The sequence below is a fragment of the Rhinocladiella mackenziei genome (assembly GCF_000835555.1).
Source record: "Rhinocladiella mackenziei CBS 650.93 unplaced genomic scaffold supercont1.9, whole genome shotgun sequence".
Taxonomy (NCBI): domain Eukaryota; kingdom Fungi; phylum Ascomycota; class Eurotiomycetes; order Chaetothyriales; family Herpotrichiellaceae; genus Rhinocladiella; species Rhinocladiella mackenziei.
This window is the reverse complement of record NW_013550596.1, coordinates 1,103,654-1,117,519: the sequence shown is the minus strand read 5'-3', so window position 1 is coordinate 1,117,519 and position 13,866 is coordinate 1,103,654. Positions and strand designations below refer to the sequence as shown.

General features: G+C 48.9%; 5 protein-coding genes across 5 annotated transcripts; 1 reads left to right on the top strand and 4 right to left on the bottom strand.

The window, feature by feature from the left end:
* Positions 1-224: 224 nt before the first annotated feature.
* Positions 225-2,684, bottom strand: Z518_10613 (uncharacterized protein; the record flags this gene model as incomplete). Its single annotated transcript, XM_013412155.1, has 6 exons — positions 225-861; positions 926-2,018; positions 2,070-2,306; positions 2,356-2,458; positions 2,517-2,532; positions 2,581-2,684. 6 exons carry the CDS (start codon positions 2,682-2,684, stop codon positions 225-227), a joined length of 2,190 nt encoding a protein of 729 aa, XP_013267609.1.
* A 1,361-nt stretch (positions 2,685-4,045) lies between these two features.
* Z518_10612 (serine/threonine-protein phosphatase PP-Z1) lies at positions 4,046-5,812 on the bottom strand (the record flags this gene model as incomplete). The annotated part of the gene is made up of 3 exons (XM_013412154.1): positions 4,046-4,075; positions 4,132-4,284; positions 4,337-5,812. 3 exons carry the CDS (start codon positions 5,810-5,812, stop codon positions 4,046-4,048), a joined length of 1,659 nt encoding a protein of 552 aa, XP_013267608.1.
* Positions 5,813-6,978: 1,166 nt separating this feature from the next.
* On the bottom strand, positions 6,979-7,435 carry Z518_10611 (uncharacterized protein; the record flags this gene model as incomplete). The annotated part of the gene is made up of 3 exons (XM_013412153.1): positions 6,979-7,212; positions 7,277-7,314; positions 7,363-7,435. 3 exons carry the CDS (start codon positions 7,433-7,435, stop codon positions 6,979-6,981), a joined length of 345 nt encoding a protein of 114 aa, XP_013267607.1.
* Positions 7,436-8,001: 566 nt separating this feature from the next.
* On the top strand, positions 8,002-10,059 carry Z518_10610 (uncharacterized protein; the record flags this gene model as incomplete). Its single annotated transcript, XM_013412152.1, has 3 exons — positions 8,002-9,114; positions 9,161-9,298; positions 9,346-10,059. The coding sequence occupies 3 exons, from the start codon at positions 8,002-8,004 to the stop codon at positions 10,057-10,059; spliced, it is 1,965 nt and encodes a 654-aa protein (XP_013267606.1).
* Positions 10,060-11,104: 1,045 nt separating this feature from the next.
* Z518_10609 (uncharacterized protein) lies at positions 11,105-13,859 on the bottom strand (the record flags this gene model as incomplete). Its single annotated transcript, XM_013412151.1, has 3 exons — positions 11,105-13,398; positions 13,450-13,597; positions 13,656-13,859. 3 exons carry the CDS (start codon positions 13,857-13,859, stop codon positions 11,105-11,107), a joined length of 2,646 nt encoding a protein of 881 aa, XP_013267605.1.
* Between the last annotated feature and the right edge of the window lie 7 nt (positions 13,860-13,866).

Sequence of the window (13,866 nt, the reverse complement as noted above, 5' to 3'; positions counted from 1 at the left end):
AAATAGCATAATATATTGATTGCTATCAGATTTTTGATAATCCCTATTGGACCATGATTCGTTCTAGCTGAAAACTGCCTTGCCCCTATAGCAGCCGAGTTAGCTGCCTCCCCTATCCAAACGCCATGCTAGGTCATGAACAGTCGCAAAGAAATTCCTGAGGATACGATTAAGAATCAACCCAGCCCATAAGAAAAGTAAGCAAATCGTCCTTCAGTCGGCAACTAGCTCTTTTCTTCTGCTCCCGGCCTATCTGTTGATCCAGATGGACCGACCAGTGTTGGTGCTATTCTTCTCTTCTTCGATTTGCTTTCCTCCTTTTCACTCTCGCTCGTTGCCCCAACATCTCTTTTTCCTAACACACTACCACTGATCGAGCTTGTTGCCGAATGCTGGCCGCCATGGACACTGGCAGGGGTTTGAGGCGGTGTGGACATTGGTGGTATGCTAATTGGTGGACCTGAATTCGTCGCGGTGACGAGAGGTACATGGCCCATCGTAGGAGTGGGATTGTTAGGGAGACCTGAAGTTTGAATCGACGACATCGTCGCGATGGACGATTGTGAATTGGACCTCGTTGGGCTTCCAGGACGAATTATGAATGGGGCCGGAGAAGGATGTGATGGTAGTACAGGAACAGGAGATGCTTTGGTTAATGAAGGAGATGCAGTCGCAGTCGGTGTGGGAATTGGTGTTGAATTGGCAGAAGAAGTTGGAAGAGGTATGGAGGTTGAAACGACCGGATGGTTATACGTAGGATGAGGCCCAGTATATACCTGTCCGAGTTCACCAGGTGAGAAAGCCAAAGTCGAGCAATAGCCATCCGTAGAAGACATTAACAGTGTGAGACCATCATTTGACCTTGGGGAGAATACATTAGCAACGCCTGAGGGGATGGGGAAAAAAAAGGAAGAGTGGGACTCACCAGGTCAGATCAGAGAAAGTTGCATAATGAAGATTGCTGACAACACAAATAGGAGTGGTTTGCTGTGTATCATAAACTAATACTGCATCTTGAGTCGCCACAGCATATACCATTCGATACGGGAGCGAGAAGGCCGGGGTTGGTGCCGGGTTTGCAGAGTCACTTTCTGTTGACGGCCTAGGGGATGGTGCAGACATGGACTCGGGAACAGAATTTGAGGTCGAGGTCGGAGGAGGCTCCATGAATGTTGAAGAATTTTGTGGGACAATAGGGTCTGGAAGTAAAGGGATTTCTTCGCCTGCAGACGACGTGTCAATGGTAATATGGCTGGTCGGTTTTGCCGTCGAACGTAAAGTATAGAGAATCGGAGAACATTTGACGGCGACTGAGGGCTTTTTATGGCCTGGTAGATGCGCTACCGGTGGTTTGTTGAAACCGGCACGCGTGTAGATATAGACAGTATTAGCAACATCCTCGGTGGTTTTGGTTGGATCGGACGCCATTGGAAAGGTCGTCTTATAATGTCCCGCTGGTGTGAAAAGTAAACTTCCATCCGGAGAGAAAGTCAGTCGACGGAAGAAAGACGTCATGGTCTCATTGTGATAGATGTTTGTATTCTTCACAGCCAATCCCATGGCGGCGCTGAGACTGGGGGATGAGATTTCTGCTCTCACCGCGGGGAGTGGCAGCGATGGTGCAGGCGAAGCAGATCGTCGGAATGACGGTGAAGATCCAAAAGACGACCGCCGGCTAGACGCGATCATAGGTGGATCCATGGGATGAGGAGTAGTCAAAGGAGTTCCAGGATTTGATGGTGCTGGCGAGGCGATGGCAAGGTTGCTGGCACTAGAACTGGATGTTCGATGGGTCAATTCGGCCGGGGCGGGACTATTGGAAGATATTCGACGACCAGGAAGGTCCATTTTGTTGAATTTACCGTGTGTAGAAAGGGTAGGTGTGCCATCTTTCAGTTTGAGAGCATATATGTGAACGGAGCGGTCGGATGACTGGGTTGCAACAAACTCATTTAGAGGGTCCCAGGCTACGCCTTGCACAAAATGACTGTGTTCGGCTATTTGACGTATCATGGCACCTATGAAAGTCAGTCCATAGCTTTTCGCCGAAGAGAAACCAAGTTCCGTACCAGTGTGTGCATTGAAGATTCTGGCTGTGTTGTCCACTCCTCCGGTTATGAAATATTGGCCGTCTGGAGACCAGGCTAAATCATATATTTCAGCTCCACTGGACGTCCTGCACATATGCTTCGTCCTCCAAGTCTCCTTATCATCGGCGTGTTCTTCAGTCAAGGTGGTCATGGAGTATTCGGACGGTACCCAAAGGAGAACGTTGCCATCGTCACCAGCCGAAGCTAGCATCTCACCTATAAATTTGTCAGAGAGTTATTCATGACTACCCTTGCCAAATCCGACCTTTTGGGCTAAAACGGACTACATTGACTGGTTGGGTGTGTCTCGTGAGGGTGGACAGGTATGTAACTTTTCTTTCGTCGCCTTGAGCTTCGATGCTCCATAACTTCGACAGTGTTAGTCTTATGAACTAGATGTAAGGACGGAGAGGATAGCCCTCGTACTCGCACGTTATTATCACTAGGCTGGTTAGCAGTGGGAATACATCCTGGAGCGGGGAGAACTCACTTTCCCGCGGTTGCGAGCCTGCCCTTGCCATGAGGATCGAAATGGACGGAATAAATGGGTTGGCTTTCGTTGTGCCAGGAGATGAGAAGGGGACCGGCTTTCATGATGGCATATGGGAAGTGGCCTTGGAGGCCACGACGTGGAGGATCAAAATGGCAGATGTGAGGCTCTGAACTTGTGTGGGAGAGTAGCAGGCGCGGGTGAAAGTTGTTCGCTGAGTCAAAAGTATGCTGCGGAGGGAGGGACTCGTGGTGAAGGATAAATGGAAGATGGTGGTCGATTTATGATCTGTGCAAGAGGGGAAGTTTGACACCGCAAGTCACCACAAGGAACGGCTCAGACAATCGTTGGTACATAGGCAGTCCCAGCACAAAGACAAGCCGCAACATGGATCAGGCGTGGAATGTGGCCAGGCAAATACCAACAAACAATAATAATAATATTATTGTAAGTGGTTTGGTGTTTGGCCGCCGGTATGAGCTACAAAGCTACGCTCTGGGTGGTGGGTAGTGGGCACCGGGGAAGGGCGGTGACCAACAAGCCCCGAGTTAGGCCCAGGTTACAAAGGGCCACACCAGCGGCATGTTTCGTCTCTCTGCTGACATGCGACCTCTGGCCTCTCAAATGGGGACAACGCCTCCCACGCGACAAAGACGCGCCCTCTTGTTTCGCGTCTTGCTCTCAAGTTCTGCCTGGCTCGAATTGCTCGACAAAACTTTTTCCTCATTCCACCCTTGATTCCCGGAACCCCCTGGTCTCCCACACCTCGCCTGATCCCAAGCCCCAACTTCAGAAACCACATCCACTTCAACCCATGGGCATTCATCAATAATTACTTCTTGTCCTTAGCGCGTTTGACCTCGCACCTGACTTATCCTCTCTCACTGTTTGAGGAAAAAGGGGGGAAATAAAATAGATCTCTTTGGGAGGGGGCCATGATTCAGACACGATGGATTCAAAGGAAGCGTTCTCGCATTCTCGCTAAGACATTGAATACAGTGGGAAATTGGATAACTTGCTCTCAATCTTGATATTCGTCACATTACCATTCCTTCGTCCTCTCAAAGCGTTGGAGAGCTACTTGCTCGACGTCTTTCTCTCTACCCTTTTGGTTCAACAAAAACCCATATTGGGCGACATAATACATCCCAAGCACGATACCCACTGGTTGCTCGTCCGGACCGATTCGATTGGGATCTGCTCTTCAAAGTTCACGTGCTTTTCGAAACCGCGTCCCGTCAAATTCTTTCTTCTATTTCCGCGCGTTCATTTGCCAATCCAACGCCAATGATGATGAGGCATGGTTGAAATATAGTTGTGCCACGACGACAATTTTGTGGAAAGCTGTCTGGCCTAGCGGTGTCTTCGGAGCTGGGAAAATCGGTGTGACGGTGGAAGTGTGAGTTCGTCCAGATAATGATGATTTCGATCGATGTTGTTTGTCGCCTTTTGTCGTACACGTCCTCTAAAGGCTCTGAGCGGACACCTGTGCAGGCTGTAGAGAAGAGTTAGCTTCGGGTCCCAAAACACAAGTTAGTCAGAGATACATACGGGACTGTTGAGCATGTTCTGTCGCGCATTCCGACCTCTTTTGATATGACTCTTCAAAGCGCTCGAATCCAGAGGCTTCAGGAGTTCGAAACTACACAGGAGGTTGCTGGACACCGACATTACAGCGCCCCAATTATCGAACTCACCGCAGTACTGAAACGAATTAGCCCTTGGCCTTTCCTCTTCAATGAGATGGCAGACTTACATTTGGAGCGGAGAAAACGGTGACAAGCAATCGGTCATTGAAAAATTCATATCCATCTTCAACCACCATGTGAGCGCGACAAACAAGATCAAAATCATGACGGGCGAGAAAGTCAACAATCACTTTCTTGCCAAAGCAATAGCTCACTCCACGTTCGTTAGACTCCCAATCCTGATCGATATCTGCCGGATCACTCCACAAGAGATCATTGAGGAGACCATAGTCAGGAACGTCAGTCGGTCGTGCAATTTGTCGAATGTCGTCCATGTGAGATAAACTGGGGGATAGACCACCATGAACACAGAAGATTTTGTCGGCCACAATGGAAGCTATTGGCAAGCAATTGAAAGTGTCAATAAATGTTTTCCAAACCTTGATGTTGCATCTTCTCTTGCATTCGTCGTAGAACCCATAGACACGCGTGACGTTGGCACACTCATGATTGCCCCGAAGAATGAAGAAATTTTCCGGATATTTCAGCTTGTAGCAGAACAGGAGGAGGATAGTCTCAAGCGATTGCTTTCCTCGATCAACGTAATCCCCGAGAAATAGGAAATTCGACGTGGGAGGAAACCCGCACATCTCAAACAGTCGAATCAAATCATTGTATTGCCCATGGATGTCGCCCACAATTTTCACGGGAGCGTTCAGTTCCAAGAGGGCTGGCTGAGAAAGGAGCACTTCTCGGACGGCAGTACACACAGCGGTGATCTCGGCGTTCTTAAGACATACCGCTTTTGTGACCTTGGTAGTGTACCCGGCGTCAAGGAGACGAGAAATCATATCATCCAGATCCATATCATTGACATCACCAATTGCCATGCTTCCTCCGGGAGACGCTCCTGGCAGCTCTGCTAATTTAGCTCGCAAGGAAGCTTTGGTCTCGGGTGCTCGAGGGTTGATCTGATTTTCGCGCTTGACCAAAATAGAATCGCCCGCTTTTTGTGTAGAGGAATGATGATGGGCTTGATGAGGAGCTTCATCAGAGACTGCTCCCACCTCCCCGGTACGTTGAGCTCGATCTACAGACTTGTGACCCTTGCCTACGGACTTAGACTGGGTTGGCGATGGCGGTCTGGCAGGAGTGAGAGTGCCAGGAGATGGAGCTTCATCATAATCGGTTGGCGAAATGGGAGATTCTACCAATGGTGTATTTGTGACCTTCTCTTTGGTGGCACGCGAGGAACCTGAACGGCCGCTCGCAATGGAGCTCGCATCGCCCTTGTCATTATTGGATCCGTCCAGCCCAGCGAGGACGGAACCTGATGCTCTTGGGCTGTCCGTGGCTTTGTCATCTCCCGAACTCTTGATTTTACTCCTAATTGAAGATCTAATGGACCTGGAGGAGCTCTCCTTGGTGTCAGATTTGGATATGGAGGGATATTGTTGCAGAGTATCAGGAACCAGATTTGAAGAAGAGCCACTCTTTAGCGGGGTTCTAGATCCATCGCTGCTCTTAGACTGTTGTTGGCCCATTGAATGATTGCAAACGGCAAGGAGCTAGGGGGTTTGGACTCGGTCAAGGAAGAGCAGAAGGAGGAGGAGGGTCAAGGAGGTTTGAGAAGTGAGATAAGCAGCTGCTTTGAGGAATGCGTTTTGGCGGCTTGGTCGAGGGCGCCTCGAAGGAGCACACTTTCCGTATGCTCAGGTCAAATCGGCTGGTAAAGTGTGCCAAAGATCAAGAGCGCCGCTATGGCTGAGCTTTTTGGCTTCGTTTGATGGCAAAGGTGACCAGGGGTGATTGAGCATGGAGGATTTAAGGAGCTTCCTTTTTCTTTGTCTCGCCTGTGCGGGAAACGGAGTCAGAGGCTTATCAGAGTAATGAGCGAGTTGTTCTGAAGGTAGGATAGCTAATTAGGCTTGCGTCTTTGTTGTTGATATTGTGGCACTCGCAAGCCCCAGACCCACGTGTCGCAGGTGGCCAGAACAGTGAAACACGTTGCGTCGCTGCCAGAAGGATCGGGTAAGAACTGACCTGCAGGTCACACACTGACTGGGTTCAACAGGCTGGTGCAGAAGTAAAAGGCAGTCTGGGGAACCTAGGAAGTAAAGGTTGTAGAATGAAAAGAGAGGACGATCTAGGGCTGATACGGTAAATTAGCAGAGAGGCGAAAATGTGGCAGGTGTCCAGATCGAGACAGCACTGCCTTAATGGTGACTGGACTGGGGAACTAGGTAAATACAACCGCTCTGACCATGGGGGCGCAGGCAAATGGTCATTGGTGTTGGAATGGCTTTCATCTTCTTGTCCAACCGCTTATTCCGCGTGCATGGTCCTCGCTCTTTCGCTCTTCTCCCGCTCTTCTGCCCTTAAGAGCGAGTGCTAGTCTTGTCTGCCCCGGAACACACGCTCCGGATTTTCCAAACTCCATACTGAACCTACTTCCTATTTCCTATACCCGTATCTCGACGTTCCCTCCATCGAGAGCACGACTTCTCAGTCGATCTGCGGATGAATCGACCCCTTCCTACTTGGCACAGACCCCACCGCTTCTAATCCAGATTGCTGCGAAAGCTCCGAACTTTCGAATCACACTTGGAGTTTTTCATGCACCCCCGTACTCCCGTATCCAACACGCCCAAATATGCAAAGAGCCGGGGTCTCGAATGCCACGAATCCACAACCATGACCCCGGCAAACTTTACGATTTTGTACGAACCGACAAAGACTGTCCACTGCTAGGCCAATCTCTTTTCCCTTCGACTTCCATCTTTGCAATCTCTTTGCCCGGAATCACGATCAGGCCGACAAATCTCGACGTCATATCGGCTCTGCTGGCTTGACCGGTGGTTCTGACTATTTCCCGGGCGGCTTTCTCGGCAGCATTTGATGGCATTCGATATTCAAAGGAATTCGACAAGATGATATTACTATCCTACAATATGTCAGCTTATGAATGTCCGGCTCCATTTCTATATCTGCATGTCTCGGATCCTTACGCTATCAGTGCATCGAAATGTTCCTGTGAAAAGGCGTCCTGTCCCTTCCTTAACTCCTATCTCCCCTTCTAGTAGCTTCAACCTACCATCTGGAACAGTCACATGCAGTGTTTTGCCCAGCAGAGACTCGAGAAATTGTGTGGCTTCAGCCTCTTCCATTTTGGGGGGCAAGTGATCAGTACTTTGAGCTGAGATAATCTCATCAGGAACTGATTTCTTCCTGCTCGCACCAGACCAACATGCTGAAGAGATTCCTGCTCAGCTAATCCAGCCGAAAGACATCATATGTTGCAACCCTCACGGCAAAACCCAAATGAAGAATCAAGCCTGGCTTGGCGAACTCCGGATTATTCAAAGTCCGTTTCCGCAATATCAACTCTGCCGATCCGATTCTGAAACCCCAATTCAGTATCTTCTCTGGGCGCTATATATTGCTTGACAGGTTCTGAGGAGTTGAGATAGCCTGCTTCCGTCGTTGGGCTTAGTAAGTGTATGTACTTTTGCTATCGTCCACAATCATCCATACTCCACTTTGGATTTGACTCCGAAAGGGGAAGGAGCCCTCTTTAACATGTTTCACTTCTGCCTTCTCATTCTCCCTTTCTTGTCTATACTCTCACACTATTTCTGTTCTCTATCGCCAACCTCAAGATTGGAAGGTTAAACATCTCTTCCTTGTCTCTGGACAAAGACAACTTTCTCCATTGATGGCTAAGGAATCCGTAATGACACTCAACGTTCATTCACCTAAGCACGTGTGGAGAGATGATGACAAAATCCTCCTTGCATTGCTGTACAAGTTTTATGAGATTTCGAGTCAAGACTTGGCTAAGATCTTCAACACGCTCATTACGGATCGACTTGTTCATGAAGGATTCAATGATGGACTCACATCCACAGCACTTATGGCACAAATTCGAGATCTCAAACGGTCGCGTCGCGGAGCGGAATTTCAAAGAATTCAGTCTATGACAATGAATTCTGCAAGAACTAGCTATCGTCTCTATCGTGATAGCATCGAGGATACCGCTTACAATCTCCGAATCATACTCAATCTGCGTGTTCCGCCACCAGAAGAAGTGACACCCGCGAAGCGCCTGAGTCCCACACCAACAGCTCTTCATGAGTCTGAAGATGAGGTCGAAAGTCCCCGGAAAAGACGAAGAGTGCGGCAAATCCTCAAAGCAAGAACATCATCAGGGCCAATCAGAAGGTCAAAGTATTTTCAAAAATTGTCCACTCCCGCTTCACCAAGTTCAGCCTCGTCTTATTCAGATTCAGATTCTTCGGGAAGTTGGTGTACCGCGGCTAATTCCGACCGCACCGAATTCCAAACTCCAGATGAACATTTTCCAGAGTCGTCGGCTAGGATCCCGCCGCTATTAAGGATCAACTTCGACAACGAGAAGAGGAGTGCAGCGAGACGACCACGACTGTTGTTTCGAGCATTTGACGCCAAGCATGGGTTTAAAGCTCGACGCTTTTTGGACTCATCAGTAGCTGCACCGCCAGAGCCAGAGAGTCAGGAGTTCAGTGACGAAGTCCTCCCACATCTCACAACTGACCGACGCCATTTGTCTCCATTTCTGTCATGGACTGAAAATCCAGAAAGAGCCCTTAAGCTTCTGGTCAAGAACAGCGAGACTCCACGTTGTCTCGCCATTTTTGATTATAACGTGATGGAAAGGGAGCTTGAAAACAGACACGGAAAATGGGCTGGCCCATGGGCCGTTCCTCCCATTTGCAGACATTTTGGATTTGATGTCCTTCCAAAGGTCTCCGATAACTCTCATTCTAACCAGGTCGACAAAACCCATAGTTATACTGGCACCGGGGAAGTGAGTATTCCCTCAGTAGTTAGCCATGTCGCTAACACTGACATAGTTTCTAAGTTGGGGTTGTGTCGAGTCCGAACCCGTGGCTATCATTGATTACGCGACGGCGCACCAACTATGGGGAATGATGAGATACATGAAGAAGACCACTGGCATTGGTTTCACTTCCGGGAAAAGTCTTGCTAAGGTCCGTCTTCGTCTACGTTTGCGTCGCAGTTGACTAATTTGAAACAGTGTCTCCACGGTGTTCGCGAGGTATACAAAGAGGTGGTAGCATACAAACTTCTACGCAGTTTCAAGATTTCAGGCTATGAGAAAGGGCCTCACGGTATCGAGTACGAGAATTTCATTGAAGGAGTCTATGGAACAGATCCTTGGTCTGAAATTAGAGCTTCAACGAAAAAGTGGCAATCGAAATTAACCAACCCCGAAGCAGAGCGAGAGACATCCGATGAAGACTGCAAGGATGCTCCCAGAAATCACAGCAAGCTCCAGCTCAAATCGAACCTCGACCAAATACGGAAATTCACATTCACAGACCCTCCTCGACAGAATAACGGTATCATCGTTGAAATCCAAAACCCAGCAAAACTCAAAAAGAACTTCCCAAATGAAAAATCAATCCAGCCTCTGAATATCAACGACAAGACCCGAGATCCTTGTACTGGCATTGGAGGGAAAATCTCTCCCCAGTTTAAGCTTACCATGGAACCACAGCCAGCAAAGCTAAAGGAATCAAATGTCAATCCTGCCATCCCAACGAGCACTTGGAGTAAGAAGCCAAACGAAACACCAGTTTCGGGGAAAGAGGACTTGAATGACGATGAACCGATCATCATCGCCACCACGACGCGGCGCCATGAGCGCACTCGAACCCGTGCCATGCCCACAATTCGAAGCCCAAGCGTTTCTGAGACAGTTGTCATTAATGAAAGCAGGTGGAGATGAGAATGAGACCGGCATTGAAAAGGGTGACGAGATAAGCAGGCAGAACAGACTTCAAATCGACAAGCCAGAAATGATTCAGTATATGTCACAGGATTTCATTTTTGCTGGAGGTATTTCCATGTGGAAGGAACGATCAGATGAGCAACCACAGTGAAGTTTTCTTTGGGCTTGTTGAGACATGAAAGAGGAACTTTTATCAACAAGCTGAGGCTTGGTAAGAATGGCGCTGGAGTGGGAGATCCAACAATACGGAGAGTCTGGAGCTGGAGCGGGAGAGGCATCAAAGGCAAACAGAGTCAGCAGGACGGTTTCATTTGACTGAAAGCTAGCTTTAAACCTTAGGATTGAATACCTGATAAGCTACCAGTCAGAGCTGGAACTAGAGCTGCAGATAGAGAAGTCAAAGTTGACATCCTACGATCCTTTGGCTTGATGAAGAACTTGCTTCAACGAAACATTTCTCCCTTGGAGAAATCCTTCCAATTCATATCTCAAAAGTGTAGATGTGCGGTGCAGCTCGGTGTAAAAAGTCATCTCATGTCTATGTCCATATCTAGGCATCCATGACCATTCATATCATACATCGAAGAGGGGAAAAAGATTGGAAATAGAATTGAACTAATATAAAAACCACCATCCACCAACCATCAGTCGTCGCAATCACAGGAAAACCCAAAAGTCGTACAGCTCCCCAACCCAGGGGAATGGGCAAAAATAAAAGAACAAGGGTGAAGGAGGAAACCCACGTCTATCATCACACTTTCTATTTTCCCAATGAGAGCCGTCAAAAAGGGGAAGGAGAAAGGAGAATCCGTCGATCACTCCATCAGTCCCGTCAAGCAGTCCAACACATCAATCGAAGTCTGTTCTGTCCATGACGCACAATCAAAGCGTAGTCAATCCATTTGACTCTTGATCTTCGAGTGGCAAGGCGGAGAACAAGTCGTAGCATTTCCTCTTCATCATACGGACATCGCCTCTTCTTTCCCCGAGCACGTCATCGCGACAACAACACTGGTACCAAGGACTTGCCTGCCGGCTCGTATCAGCCCTTCCCGGTTACAGGCAGTGCTTTGTTATCGTCGTGATTTCCCTCCTCTGCCTCTTCCTTCACTTCTTCTTCCGCTGCGTCGTTCCAAATCGTAATACTCTCAACCCTCTCGCCTTTATTTAACTCAATAGCCCGGAACGCATCCACTTCTTCGATGTCCTCATCATCTTCTTCCTCGGTCATTCCATACCCATGCCTAGTACCGGTTTCTTCTTCCTCCTCTTCCTCAATAATTTGGCTCTTCCGCTTCCCACTGTCTCGTCTGGAAATGAAATCTTTCAGACCCAGATTAAGTTTGCCATCTGAACCTTCTCGATTCCTGCCACCAGCAAGAACGGCCGGACTTCCAAAAGCAGCGGGGAGCGTTGAGGTGGAGAAAAACGCCGGATTCAGCATGGGTCCTTTGAATGGGGATTTCTTTCGGCGGGCAAACATGACGCCTGTCCCGGAAGCACCGGATTGGGGGGTTCCTGGTGGAAATAGCCCTTCGCCATGCAGTTGGATCCCGGAAAGAGGTCTAGGTTGAAGTCCTGCATCTGAGCCACGAGGGGTTCTGACGGTGCGGACATTGGAAGGAAATGCATTGGCGGTGGGCGTGACGGGGAGGACTTTGATAGAGGAATGTGGAGAGCGGGGGGTCCTGATGCTTGCGGGGCTATGGATGGTATCGAAACTGTTGGAACTTTGCGAAGACGCTTTGCTGTGTGATGTATGTCGGGGCATGCTTCGGATCGAGGAGACGGATGACGACGTTGATTTGCGGCCACGAAGGCCAGTCGAACTGCGACGGTATGAGGAGCGAGGAGTGACTGGAGACGGCGAAAGGGAGTTGCGGTGAGGTCTTCCACGCGTGGTATCGACACGCGGCGCGGTATTTTTGACCGGGGGGACTGGATTGGAATTCGACACGACAGGAGTCAAGGCGGAAACGTAAGAGGATCTGTTCGAACTAGCCGCATCAAGGACGGGTCTACTGCTCCTGTTCATTTGGACGGCATCAGTCGAATGAGCTGCTTTTAAATTGTTCGAACTTCCATTCGAGAGTTTGTCGTTCTTGGGGTTGATAGGGGAGGTGGCTCGCTTCGTTGATTCCACAATCCAATGCTTCAGCGCTGTGAGCTGACTCAGAAATTGCCTGTTGCGAAGCTTTCCACCGCGTCTCTTGTTTACCCCATTGAGCGGACCGAGCAATTCTGGATTTGTCGAGACTAGCTGTAGAGTGCTGCTTCGTCGATTTCGTTCCTTGGGTGGTAAGGGAGGTCGAGAACCGCTGTGAGACCGAACGGAGTCTTTATCGATCGGCGGCGGGGGCGTTGCGGATCCAGGTGATTGCATGACATTGCCTTCGGGAAGTTGAGGGAGATCACTGACCAGTATTTGAGGCGTACTCCGTCGTTGTGTTCTTCCTCGACTACTGCTCCGGCGTCTCTGCGTATCACCGGGAGATCCTTCTTCATCAACCTCTTCCAGAGTGGGTGCAATCCGTTCGAGTCGACTGCTTGCACCACTGAGCCGGCGGAGAATTTTCAACTCTGCTTCTCTTTCTTTCCTTTTTCGATCTCGTCTTGCTTGTTTTCTTGTTTCCTTTTCGATGAGGAGTGCCCACCAACCGGCTAATGTATCACACCTTTGCGAAAGCACATTTTCAATGACTTTGTCAATGTCCACACCGGCAGCCCTCATGCGCTCGAGCGTGTCCTTTTCCAATTGAGTTGTAAATGCGGCTGGTTGAGACAGTTTCAAAATCGCCTGCTGCTGAGGGGCATGCTCGGCCAGAAAGGGGTCTGACAAAATATCCGACAGCGCTGGTCTGTACAGAGGGCGCTTCGAGAGTAACTTCGAAATCAGCGTCTTTGCGGCTTCAGGAAATGTGTCAGGGTAGACAGGGTCGTCTCTCAAAATCTTTGCTTTCGTTGCTGCATCGTCATCTTCGTCAAAAGGCAGCTCTCCTTTTAATAATGCGTAAAGAATAATTCCAAGACTCCAGACATCGACTTTTTCACCAGCATATTTCTCTCCTTTGAGCATTTCCGGCGCGCTGTAACAGACTGTACCGCAGAAGGTTTGGAGATAATTTGCCCTGCCTTCATATTCTCTGGTGAAACCAAAATCACATAGTTTAACATTATCGTGCTTGTCGAGAAGGACGTTCTCCAATTTCAAATCTCGATGAACACAAGACTTGCTGTGGATATATGCAACAGCTCCGACAAGCTGAGTGAAAATCTTTTGTACAGTTTCGACAGGGAGTGCCCCATTCTTACATAAGTAGTTGTATAATTCGTCACCTGATCGCATTCAGTATCCGGTTCTTATGGAAGAAGAATGGTGTCCCATACCAGGGCAATACTCCAAGACCAACCACACGAGGGATTCCGTTATTATAACTTCGTATAGTCGGGCAATATGTGGGTGAATGAATTGTCGATGGTGGTGAATTTCTCTTGCCAGGTTTGGGTCTTCCTTACTCGAGGCTTTGAGTACCACCTATATCCCATTCTCAGTGGGGGAGCTGTCCTTTGCCATATATGTGCACAAAACCGACCTTCGAGCCATTGGTGAGGTTGTGACGGCCCAGATAGACCTTTCCAAAAGAGCCTTTTCCGATGAGTCTTCCTAGTGTGTAGTTTCCGACTGTCTTGAGTTCTTTGGAGGAGAATTGGCTGGTGGAGGGATTAGTGAGGTGTTGCAGATTGGACTGGTGGTTCTCACTCGAGTAGTTCTGAATAGGAGTTCGCAAGCTGCTCATATCATGT